Raw genomic sequence first — 12563 nt, forward strand, 5'->3', positions numbered from 1 at the left:
GGGAAGTCTACCTAAGATTAACAATGTTTTCACTGTAATGCGTTACAGCACATCACCAATACTTTGAATAAAGAGCTTGAGGGGACGTAATGCTACTTTAAACAGCTGCTCTAAAAATGCAGATGTAAATTTAAATACTCACGTTTCAATTGATCACAGTAAATCTGTTTCTGCAGAATAATAATCTGTGTTTGTGGTAAAAATGTAAACTATTTGAATTCAACTTTACGTTACAGCCACAATAACAAAGTTCAGCTCAACGAGTTTCCCACTGCAGCAGCTGCACTGACGTTATTGTACAATAATCTAATATGACATTAATACAGAAGTTACCTATAATAATATAATCAAGTCAAATGGGTTGGCAAGTGAAACAACTTAACATAACATTAGATATCTAACGTGGTGGAGCTTATTCTGCAAACACACACAGTCGCCTGTCTCAGTTTAAATGATTCATCCTCATAAACTCTAACGCTTCTCTTTGCTGTATAGACCGGTTCATGTCGGTTTAATAAATCCCGTACGTGCCTGGCTTGTTGCCTTGGCTCAGCATTGGCCTCATCACTCTGCCTGGGATGTTGTTGACCCTGCTTCTGTTTGGCTCAACATGATACTGACCGGACTCCAACCAATCAGACAGGAAGCCACACATGTTGGCCAATCGGCGGAGAAGGGAGGTGCCGATCTAATGGAGGTTCCTCCTTCTACAGAAAAGGGCCTTGATCAGTGGAAAGAGACTCAGGGAGTGTCCGGATCACAGCTCGTGTTCTGAGGCTTATATGAATTTTGAGTCTCTCCGGTTCTGAGTCGTGGACATGGATAGACACTCGAGTTCCGGGCCCGTCACGGTGCTGCTGCTCGCCGCCCTCACGAGCTCCGTGCTGGGCCAAAGTCAACCGGTGTACTTTGAGGTCTGCGACTCCCTGGTCCTGACTCCTCCGAAGCACGGATCTGTCATCACCAGCGTTGAGTGGACCCACAACAGGAACCTGGTGGTGGAGTGGGTGGAGAATGAACTGGAGTTCTTCGGCTCGTTTAAAGGACGGACCGAACTGGACAAGGGCACCGCACAACTGACCGTCCACAACGCCACGCAAAGCGACACGGGAGAATACAAGGTGGAGATCAACAACCAGCTGCAGAGTCAAGTGTACAAGGCTGCTGTGATCAAGAAGGTGCCCAAGCCCTCGGTGGAGGTGACCCCGTCATGCAACCACACATCCAGCAACTGTACCCTCACCTGTCAGGGAGACCCCGCCGGGACTGAGCCCCTCACCTACAGCTGGAGGAAGGACTCAGGTGAGTGGGGGCCGGAGCAGCAGAGCATGGACCTCCTCATCGATGATGTGAAGACGAAGGTAAAACAGATATCGTGCAGGATGAAGAACCCAATCAGCGAAGAGGAGAGCTACCGTCTCGAAAACCCAATGTACCTGGAGGACGCGGGATCTTTCTTTCGAGTCGGGCTGGCTGTAGGTATAACCTCCACCATCATAGTTGGGCTCTTGGCTGGATTTGGAATTTGGAAGCGAGAAGACATCAAGAAATTGTTCTTGGCAGATTCAGAAACTGAATCTTCACAGGAGGAGTTGTACAGGTAGAAGACGAAGACGTCAACTTTGAAAGACGAGGAGGTTCCAGAGCTTTGGGTGATGAGGGCTTTACAGTAACAAAAGTACTTTTACTTTGAAATGAAATGTTGATGTGTGAGGTGGAGTTAATTTTAATGACATCACATGCTTCAATTTAGTGGTGAATTCATATCTTAGCAGACACGTTTCCATGGACACCAATATTCTGACATTAACCAGAATAAGGCACTGCATGTAAAGGGCATGCTCTGATGAATTGAACCTGAATGAGATCATACTCAGACTTATCAATTATCAAACTAAGAACTATGGAGAATTCTGACTTCGGCCTAATTATGTTTATGTGTTAATCTCATAATGTCCCATTGGAGGTTTCACAGCATTTTGTGTCATCGACATGCGACAGTTAACGACTGATGACAACATGTGTCCTGGATTTGAGTGTAAACAAGATTGAAAAACAAAGAGCATTGTAAAGTTTGTTAAAACCAGACAGAAAACTCTCTGAAGGGTAAATGAAAGTATCGGGCATTAAATAATTCCAGTTTGGAGTTTTAAAATTCTATTTGGAATGTTAGACAAATGACATAGTGGACTCAATGTTGACATGTGACATCATCAGTTTAACAAGTCACGAGGATTATGAATGGAATATTCTATTAGCAACGAGTGTCAACATTATATTTATATCATTGTCTTATTCTGAATAATGCCAATAGTCAATGTATTGGTGTCCATGTAAACGTAAGTACTAATATAATAACTTCCTATTTGATATGTTGATGGAGTAATAATCAGATTATTATTGTGATGAAACTGGAATTACTACTTCAAAGTTGTAATCCTGAGTAAATGATCTTCATTACCTTCCACCGCTGCACAACTATGACTGAACCATGTACACCAGGGGTTCCCAAAGTGGGGGTGGTCGCGAGACACAGAGGCGGGGTCGCGAAATGCATTCCAAAAAAAAAAAATACAATTATTTTTTTTTTATATAAAAAATAATTGTATAATATATACATAAGAGTTGATATTAGAATAAAACCATGCAATTGTAGCCGAGCGTTTAGTTGTTGTATTGAATAAGGCCTCAGCCTAAAGAAGACACAGGAGACATAGCAGCCGTTTAGTACAGCACATCCTTCCGGTAAAACCCCTCTTCAAAATAAGAGTCACTAAATAAAATAGCTTACACATTTCCCATCAGTTTTTTTCTTTTTTCTCCCCTTTTTTTCCTCCACAAAAAAATCATTTCCTTTTTTTATCTTACGACACAGGTTAGCAACAGTTCAATTTACAGCAGCACCAGTCACACGGTAGCTGGCCAAAACTCTTTTGGAAAGCAGCTGAAAATTATTGACAGTCACAATGAAACGTTGGTTAATACCAACCAAATCGAGGAGGCCACAGGAACAGGACAGGCTAGCGGAGAAGGAGAGGCTACCTGAGCAGACATGCACAAGCATGCACGCACGCACGCACGCATAGTGCATGTGCGTGACTGTGCGCAACATTATAAACCACCTCCAGTGTCGTTGGGGGTCCCCAGTCTCTGGCACCGTTATTTTGGGGGTCGCAGGCTGAAAAGTTTGGGAACCCCTGATGTAAACTAAAGGTGAAAATAGTTTCTGGCTCATTATGTGCAATCTCATGTATGTTGTTAACTAATGTTTCTTCATTTGATCAATTTTTATCCTTCACTCGAGGCAGAATAATTTTTTTTTTTTTTAAAACCTCAGTTTGTAGTGAGTCAGAATCTTTTTCAGATTATTTTCCCCAGAATATGCACATACAGGGTCAATGTGAAACATTAAGACGCATGTGTGTGATTAAATTCAACAAAGTCATTATCTAACTATCACCATGTCTTATGCACTGATTGCTTCTGTGTATTAAATGTTAATCCCTGTCTGCTCTGAAAAACAACTTCCTCTCTTTACAAAATGGAAATCTGTTATGAAAACCTCCATTTTGTCTGTGTAATTGATAGTTTCTCACATTTTAAATGTGTGACGCTGTGCAGCTGTGTGCCTTGAAATAAAATTAATTTTGTTCTCACAGTATAAAGTGTAGACTTATGTTTATTACACTCGAGCTCGTGGGATTCCGAAGGGAAACGAACCCGGAAATACACGGAGGTAACCCTCCCACGTTCGGTCGGTAACGAACTCTAGCTGCCGGTACCGGAGGCCCGGGGATGGACGTGGACGCAGCCTTCCTGGTGGTCGGGGAGTTCGGGCCGTACCAGAAACGGGCGGTGGCGGTTCTGGTTGTGACTCAGGTCAGTGAAGCTCAAACTGTTGTTGTTTTGTTATAAAAGAAGAAGGAGAAGGAGAAGAAGAAGAGGAGTCCATGTTGGAGGAGGCGGCTGAGCGACGTGGCTCTAAGGTTCTACTGCTGGTTCATATTTCACCGTTTCACTAGAGAGACATTAAACTTTATATTCAACCTATATTAATGTATTGAACTTCGGACACTTCTGTGAAGTTACGCTAGCGCCACAAGCGCGTCCTTCCAGGGTTGATAACACCAGACCTTACTCAGAAAAACCACAAGAATACAGTTACCTTACTTATCCTCCAGCTTTTAAATAACGCAACCCATAATTCAATATACGATAGTAATGTATGTGAGCTATTAGTGAAGTCGGCTGATAGCAGACACAATAAAACACGAGGTAATCCCATTTAAAGTCTTATTCTAGCACCGTATGTTGGCTAAAACAACAGGTCCGCCCCATAGCGCCCCGGACATCTGCCTTGACGAGCATCTGCGGAACATCTCAACAATTTGCAGATTTAAGAAAAGGACGTAACCCACATGTGCGACAAACATATGCCGAATTCATCCCGACAGCCCCTTTATTCATATATGTCGTAGATGTGTCGCCCTTCGCAGTGTGTTGTATCCAGTGTGACGTTAAATGTCAGTGTACTGTCCACATCTGTAAATGAGGTTCGTCATTGTGCGCAGTGAGGTTAAGCCAATCATGTTAGCTGGTTAAACGTCACTAAACTAGTTGACTGAAGTTCCTACAAACACATTAAGAACATTTTCTTAATTCATCTTTAGGTTTGACTTCTGTTTCCCATATGGATCTTAACCCAGTGTTCAGCTTCTCATTCCTCTTGTTTGAACTCATCAACATGTTTTAAAACTTCTAAATTATATCACATGACTTTAAAAACCTGTTGATCCAAACTGATTAAAACTGGGAGAAACCAGCCTGAGTGAAGGAGCTGCTCAGAGCCTTTTCAGTTAGTTTCAAAGCTTTAGATTTCATCAATAATGATGATAATAAATAATGCAGAAGCTCAGGCATGTAGAATTTAAAAGAAAGATACACAAAAGATTAAACATTAACATTAACACTAAACCAGGTCGGTGCAGTTGCTGATGTGTTGGAATACTGAGTTTTAATAGAATCTGGATTGTGAAGGGTTCTAGTTTGCAGCAGGGTAGAGGATGTGTTTAAAACATGGACGTTGTAATCGTATCCAGTGCTTGGACTTTGTCAGAGAACGGGAACCACTGGGCAGAAAATCAAATAGTCACAAGGACGTTGAGGCTCAAACTAACTAACATTTCCTGATATCAGGCAGAGGCAAACATTAAGTAGAATTTATATAATGATGTTTTTTCAGGTCAATCCAACTGAACTTTGAGCTTAGCTGTCAGTACAGGAGGATCTGTTAAATGTCAGAAGAGGACAGTTAGATTCAATAATTTCCATGACAGTGAACAAACAGTTTGAAGGGAAGTTCAAATTAAAAGCTTCTATTTAGAGTGGAATGTAATATTTATGTTAATTGGTTATTAAGTGATGACGTTTTTTGGGACTTTCCGAGTTCTTGTTCCGATTTGAGATGGTGTTCATGGGAATTTCATGTCAATCATGACACACGGATATTTGAACGATCAGTGTGATAAGAACTACTTTAAATGACAGAAACCATCTTTGACAAACATTTATTTAACGTCTACTCTGATTTTCTTTTAGTTTGGTCCATGTCCCGTTTGCTAACATGGAGGAGGTGGGGTTTATACTGCAGCCAACCACCAGGGGGCGATCAAGATGATTTGGCTTCACTCTCAGTCAGCCGTCGTGTCGTCCATCTCTATTCACAGTGTGTGTGTAACAGTTGTGTTCTGTGTGTTTCAGGTGTACATGGCGTTTCAGGCCATGCTGATTGTTCTTGTTGGTTCTACACCCGAGTACCACATCGAGCAGCAGGACAACGCCGCGGCCGGACGCCAGGAGCTGCACCAACAAGTCACCTTCACAGAGGACATCGAGTCCATCGTGACCGAGGTGAAGAAGTTAACATTCACAGTCGCTCTTACTGAGCCGAGGCCTCTGGATTCCTCGTGTGTGCTTGTTTGAATCTTTGCATCTTGTACAGAAACATAAGTTGTTTGTGTGTTTGTCCCCTGTGGCTCCTCAGTGGTTTCTCGTCAAGCAGCAGGCCTACAAGGTCAGTCTAGCTGGATCGCTGTTCTTCGCCGGGCTTCTGGTGGGAAACATCGTCTTCGGGCCGCTTTCCGACAAGATCGGAAGGAAACCGGTCTACTTGACAGGTGAGAGAAACCACAGAGCATTGATAGATGGGCACGTATCAACTAGAACTGGGATTATCCTGCAGGTTAGGGTTACGCTACAGGAGACTGTTTTTCTTTTTCTTTATTGTGTAACGGGTATTAAACTTTGTTATTTTAGAAAGTCTTTCATTACATTGGGTGAATCTGTGGAAACCCCGCTGAGTTATTTTCTGAAGAGTTGTGGTTTATATAGATTTCATTTTTGGCCTGAAAAGATAAAGTGTGTGTTTACCTGGAGCTGTGAGGGATCATCTCTTTGTGCCATTAAAATAATTCAGCCACATCACTTATTCATTCACTTCTCCCATAAATCCATTATGATCGTCTCTCTCCCTCCCAGGTCTTTTTTTTGAGGTGGTCTTTGGCTACATGACGGCTTTAGCCCCCAACTACGAGGTCTTCGCCTTGTCCCGTCTTCTGGTGGGACTGATGAACGGCGGCATCGGCCTGGTCGGCTTCGTCCTCACTCAGGAGTACGTGGGCAAGTCCTACTGGGCCATGACAGGCAAGACGACGCCACGGAAACATTGTCATTCGCCTTTTTCTACGCTGTCTTGGTTTAGACCTGCTGTTAAATTATTGGCAGTGAAATTGTTTGTTCATCAGATGAAGTGCAGATTTTTGTGGGTGGGATGGATTTGTAGCCTCGGATACTAAAGCTGTTTTCTGATATGACCTCCAGGTAAAATCCAGAGGCGAATATCTCCACCAGAGAAAATACTGAGGACCTGTGAAGTCCAGTGAATGTCTGAAAGCAGCTTAAATGACCCTGTTCTCACTTCTTTGTTTATTCAGGGACATTGACCAGTATGACTTTTGCGATCGGTATTGCTCTGTTCGGAGCTCTGGGATACTTCATCCGGCCGTGGAGGAGTCTCGCCACGGCAGCCAACTCGCTTGGCGTCCTGTTCTTTCTTCTGTCTGTGTGAGTGTGAACCCCAAAGACAAGTCTCTGTCAGCATCCACATCAAGCCAAAACAAATACAACAGAGTGGGGGTTGGTTTTTGGAACACACAGAGCAAGGTTTATTTATCTTATACCACAGGTTTCTATTTGTACAAATAACATATCATGCTTCCTAAATATAAGCTGACGTGCAAATCTACAACACATATCCACATCCTCCCGTTGTACAAAAATTAAGCTAAAATACCTCAGGTACGTCCAGTACCTTTAGTTAGTTAATGGAAGTTTCTAAGATTAACTCTAAATTCTCTTAATTTTTCAAAAGTGAACTATGTGGGGGAAATTATATTTTCTCTCTTGTCATCTCCAGAACTCTTCCAGAGTCTCCTCGTTGGCTGTATTGTCAGGGTCAGACGGAGCGAGCTGAAGAGGTGAATGTTTTAATACAGATGTTGTTCTTGAGTAGATCTAGTGTCAGTTTTTAAAATTTTTTCATCTCCAGTTCAACAACAGAGTGAACTGAGGTGTCAAAAACATGCTTTTTGTTTTTTAAGATTTGACCTCAGTGGAAAATCTAAATGACAAATAATGTTTGAGAAAAAACCCCAAAGTTTAATACACAATGTCTATCTGAAACATATTTTTAAATATTGTCATCAAGAGGACGAATTATGGAGCAGTAATCTTCAATTTCATGGAGTTAAGAATATTCCAAAAAACATGATAACTCTGAAATGTCATGGTCAATAAATGGATACATTATTAAATGAAGTCAGAAGCTGCTCTGATGTTCGCTCGTCTCTGTGTGTAACTGTGCGGTCTTCTGATTGGAGGTTCTGCGCTACATGGCGCTGAGAAACGGCAACTCCGCCAAACACCTGGTGCTGCAGCATGGTAACCATGGCAACAGGGGCACGGGTGCTCTGCAGCTGGTCCTCCATCCGGTCCTGCGAATGAGGACCATGGTGCTCATGTATGTCTGGTGAGTGTGCCGCTTGTTGATGGTTGCTGGTTCAAATCCTGCTCCTACCACAGATTCAGTCATTTCTGTTTGTTCTGCAGCTACTTCAGCATTACTGCTGTTAATCCTAATTTCTAAACATTTAAGCTCTTAACACCAGCTCTGTCTGCTGATGCAACAACTACATCTTCAGGTTCTGTTAATATGCTAAATCTTATAAAGAATGTTTCCTGCAGATCAAATTGAAAATATTACGTATTTTGTCTGAAGGTAATTTTCTTACAGACGAATTGATCTGGTGAGTTTTCTATCTAAAAATAACTTTTTGACTTCATAAAATACAGGAATAAATGTGAGTGTGTGTGTGTGTTTTGCAGGTATGCATGCAGTCTGGTGTACTATGGTCTGACTCTTGGGGCCAGTCAAACCTCTGGCAACCGTTACGTTAATGTGGCCATGTACGGTTTGGTGGAGCTGCCCGCATACCCGCTCTGTATATACTTCATCAACAAACACTGGTGAGACACACACACACACACACACACACACAAACACGTGTGTGAAGAGTATCAGTTCATTCCTGAGTTGTGTGTTGTGCAGGGCTGGGAGGAGGAAAAGCATGGCCGGCTTCCTTTGTCTGGCTGGCACCTCCTGCCTCTGCACCACTTTCATCCCTGAAAACACAGGTGAGAGTGATGCAGCGGTCGTGGTGGGAGGCAACAGTCAGAATTCTGTGCTGCAAAAGGAAATGGAGCAGCAAGTGTTTTTTAGGAGTCAAAATAAATGAATATAATAAAAGTCAAACCAAGCTGTACAAGAGATAATGTAAACTCTGCTATAACATGTCTGACGACTGTGCCTGCGGCTCGCTGCGTGTCCAGGATCTTCAGCTCTCTGGAATGTGTCGTGTCAATTAGTGGTCCCACAGGGATAGTAAAGCCAACCTATAAGTGTTTCTATATAGATTATGATAATATGATGAAATATTCTAATGTGTCCTCAAAGGATATATATCTTCTTCCGATTAGTTTTTCCCTCATGGAAATGAAGGTGACTAGTTCACAGACGATTGGAAAGGTGAACATTTCCAAGTTCCCTGTGTTTCTTGTTCAGTTACCTCATGCTACATGTTGAATGAATACAGACGATGCTCCTCGCCCACATGCACCCACTGTGATGTTGTGATGTTTGACTGTTGTCAGTGAAGGCGAAGCTGTATAGTTTTTTATCTTGTGCCTGCAGGGACGTTGCTGAGCGTCACGTCGTTGGCACTTCTGGGGAAACTGATGGTCAGTGCTGCGTTCAACATCGCCTACATCTACACGTCGGAGCTCTACCCAACAGTTATCAGGTGAACTGCATGTTGTAGCTAGCGTTAACTCTGTGTAGTTGTTTAACAGAGCGAGGATCTTAATAAAGTTTTGATCTAAAAGAGTTTTCACTGTTTTATATTTTTTTGTTATTGTGTGTGTTTCAGGAACGCTGGTTTGGGGGTTTGTTCAATGTCGTGTAGAGTTGGAGGAATTCTAGCACCGTTTGTTCCCTCCATGGTAAGTGTGTGTGGGTGTGTGTGTGTGAGAAACAGATTAAACAAAAAATGTGTGTCTAAATTGCCCCCTGGTGGCTGGGTGTAGTATAGGTCATAAACTCCTCCTCCGTTAAGACCTGACCTGCAGGTAAAATCAGAAAAAGAGTTTGTGTTTCACACATGAGCAACAAACCAGGTGGTTTCTGCACAGACTTGTTCACAACAACATAAAATCCTCCTCGTTATTCAGGTGAGAGGTGGAGCAGCCGGGTGCAGCAGACAGAGACAGGAAGTGATTATTAACTTCACTGCGGAGATCACATGATTTTATGAACATCATCCTTGTATCAGCTCTTATCTCCACAAACTCTCTTGACATCTTCGTCTGTGTCTTCTAAGGGTAGGTTGCACCTTATCACCAGAAGATATTTGATTTATTTACTTTTCCTTCTGCCGCACGTCACAAGCGCCATCAAAAACTCACTCATTATCTACTCACAACTATGTCGAGGGGAAGTAAATGGTGATCAAATTTTAAAACAACAGAAAAAACTGCTTGTGCGGTGTCATCCAGGTGTCCACTTGTATTTATTTATATGTAGAAATCTAGATTATTGATATTATATGTGTGTGTGTGTGTGTGTGTTGCAGCGGGCCCTCCACACTTCCATGCCCTTCACTGTGTTCTGTCTGAGCGGCCTCTCTGCAGGCTGCCTCAGCCTCCTGCTTCCTGAGACCCTCAACGGAGCCGTAGCCGAAACTCTGGAGGAGCTCGACAGCATGACACGCAGCCGAGTGCTGGAGAGCAAGGTGACGCAACGCACATCTCTAACACAGCTGTGAACTGAGGAAGTTACATAGATGATGACCTAAGCCAGTATAGAGGTACTAAGGGGAGGGAGACCTTTCGGTGAGAAACAAGAGCAGGCACACAGACAGTTGATTGACAGATTAACACATGATAGGTCAGGTAGGTGTATCGGCTTGTATGACGGCTGTCAATCATTTCTCAGCACGTTTTTGAGATTTTGAGAAGAATTTATTCATTGTTTACTTTATCTGCTAACATTAGAGGAGGTGGGGTTTATCACCAGTAGTACAGTCAGCTAACGGCTTTGGTGTCGCCCATCTTTTATTTACAATCTGTCATCCACACCTACATATAAAAAAATAATAATTTTATTTATATAGTCGTATCACAATCCGCAATCATCAAACTGTCTTATCAAATTCGTATGATCAATTGATGCTGAAAACACTGGTTCATTAACATCCATACAGATGGAGTGAATTCACGGGGCAGATTGATGATGGCTGATAAATTGAATATTCACATCAGTGTGTGTGTGATTCAGTCATTTACTGTAAAGTCAGTCTTCAACAGAAGCAGAGCGGGTCCACAGGTTGTACTCATGAAAGAAACTCTCAGTTTTGAAAATGTTCATTGATTGAAGGTTAAAATAAATTACTTGATTTTACTGTGGCTGTTCATCCTGTTCACAAAAAGAGAATGAAAATAGCAGAAAGGAGAAGCTCTTTATCTCCGAAAGCTGCGGTTTGATGTCCGTTTGGAGCTGAATTTCTCTATATTCACTTGTGTCTTTTCGTCTCTCTGACTCCAGGCTCTTTTGTACGAGGACAACAAATGGAAATCAAACCACAAATGAAGGTTTCGGTCTTCATCGCAGCCGCGGCTCAGAGCAGCGAGACAGGACTGTCCACGCCTAACTCCTTCTGGAACTGTTTGCCTCGAAACTCGAAGGACATATCAAACAGGGTGGAGCCACAGACGCTCTGAGATTCCCCCTGTTTCTAAATCTACTGGACAGTAGAAACTCTGCCTTGATTCAAAACCCCTGAATGCCCTTGTGGTGTTGGTGCCTTTATTTGGTGGCAGTTGATCCGACAGGATGGTTATGTGACGTTTGTTACTCACTCTTAAAAAAGAGTGAGTGAAAAGTACTGGATTATTAAAAGCAAACAAGACGAAAAACACATCACACACTCGCTGAGTTTAATCACATTCCTCAAAAGACACATAATTTCCATTTTCCAGTTTTAGTGCGTGCGTGCGCGTGCATGGTGGCGGGGGGGTCATCAGGATTTAATGTTGGGAAGATGCAGTTTTATGAGACTGAAACTAGATCTCTTTATGATCTGATGTGTACAGGATGTTTCTGCCTCTCGCCCAGTGTCAGCTGGGATTGACCATAGCCAAAAAGAGTGATGGACTGCCCCCCCTCCCCTCCACCACAAAGTGATATAATTTAAGATTTAATGTCTTTGCCTTGTGTGCCTTATCTTGTGTAATCTTTATTACCGATGAATCTACACTTTGCACCTCAATTGTTAGAAAGAGAAAAATATGATTTGTTGTTTATTTTTTTATGTAATTAAAGAAATAAGAAAACAAATGTTGCACAAGATGTTTTTTGGCAAGTAAATTTGTATGGAGTGTTGATTTGTTCCCTGTGTGAAGATGCAGGGAAGGTCCTGTGGGGTTTTCCTCACCATCACTCAGATTAACATCAGCCAGTAGAAACAGATAAAGGGCTTTGTGAGCCTGTTTAAAAGTATTATATAAATATCAATCAGTCAAATTGTATTTGTTCTGTCTCATATTCACAAATCACAGTTTGTCTCATAGATCTGAACAAGGGGCAACATCCTCGGTTCTTTACCCTAAACGAGGAAAACTACAAAAAATACTTTTTGAACAGGAAAATAAACCTCAGACACTCACATGTGAGGATTCCTCCCCAAAGATGGCCAGAGGTACGATAGATGCTGCGTGTTACTGAACACATCAACAAAATAACAGTATTTACATTAATTACATTAACATTAATTGGAAGAAATAGCTTGTAACATAATGTTTAAAGTATTTACACATAAAAAAATGTTTGATAGAGATGAAGGGAGCTGCAATGACAAATGAATTGAGGAGTTATTGTCACTAAAGGTAGAATA

The 12563-nt window shown here is 42.2% G+C and overlaps 2 protein-coding genes across 3 annotated transcripts; both read left to right on the top strand.

Annotated features, from left to right (window-relative positions):
* The first annotated feature begins 724 nt into the window (after positions 1 to 724).
* On the top strand, positions 725 to 3459 carry LOC133020475 (SLAM family member 5-like). Its single transcript, XM_061087046.1, has one exon. The coding sequence runs from the start codon at positions 819 to 821 to the stop codon at positions 1602 to 1604; it is 786 nt and encodes a 261-aa protein (XP_060943029.1). The 5' UTR covers positions 725 to 818; the 3' UTR covers positions 1605 to 3459.
* Positions 3460 to 3579: 120 nt separating this feature from the next.
* slc22a15 (solute carrier family 22 member 15) lies at positions 3580 to 12007 on the top strand. 2 transcript variants are annotated; one of them, XR_009682925.1, is made up of 13 exons: positions 3580 to 3879; positions 5761 to 5910; positions 6044 to 6176; positions 6538 to 6702; positions 6993 to 7122; positions 7475 to 7535; positions 7938 to 8086; positions 8443 to 8583; positions 8666 to 8751; positions 9308 to 9416; positions 9543 to 9615; positions 9844 to 9993; positions 10245 to 10314. XR_009682925.1 is itself a non-coding variant. In XM_061087045.1 (13 exons), exons 1-13 carry the CDS (start codon positions 3796 to 3798, stop codon positions 11258 to 11260), a joined length of 1485 nt encoding a protein of 494 aa, XP_060943028.1. In that variant the 5' UTR covers positions 3580 to 3795; the 3' UTR covers positions 11261 to 12007. The 2 variants fall into 2 exon arrangements, 1 of the variants encoding a protein (XP_060943028.1); XM_061087045.1 differs by lacking the exon at positions 9844 to 9993 and adding an exon at positions 11216 to 12007 and having other exon boundaries at positions 10245 to 10403.
* The last annotated feature ends 556 nt before the right edge of the window (positions 12008 to 12563 follow it).

Source organism: Limanda limanda, chromosome 15 (genome assembly GCF_963576545.1).
Source record: "Limanda limanda chromosome 15, fLimLim1.1, whole genome shotgun sequence".
Classification (NCBI taxonomy): domain Eukaryota; kingdom Metazoa; phylum Chordata; class Actinopteri; order Pleuronectiformes; family Pleuronectidae; genus Limanda; species Limanda limanda.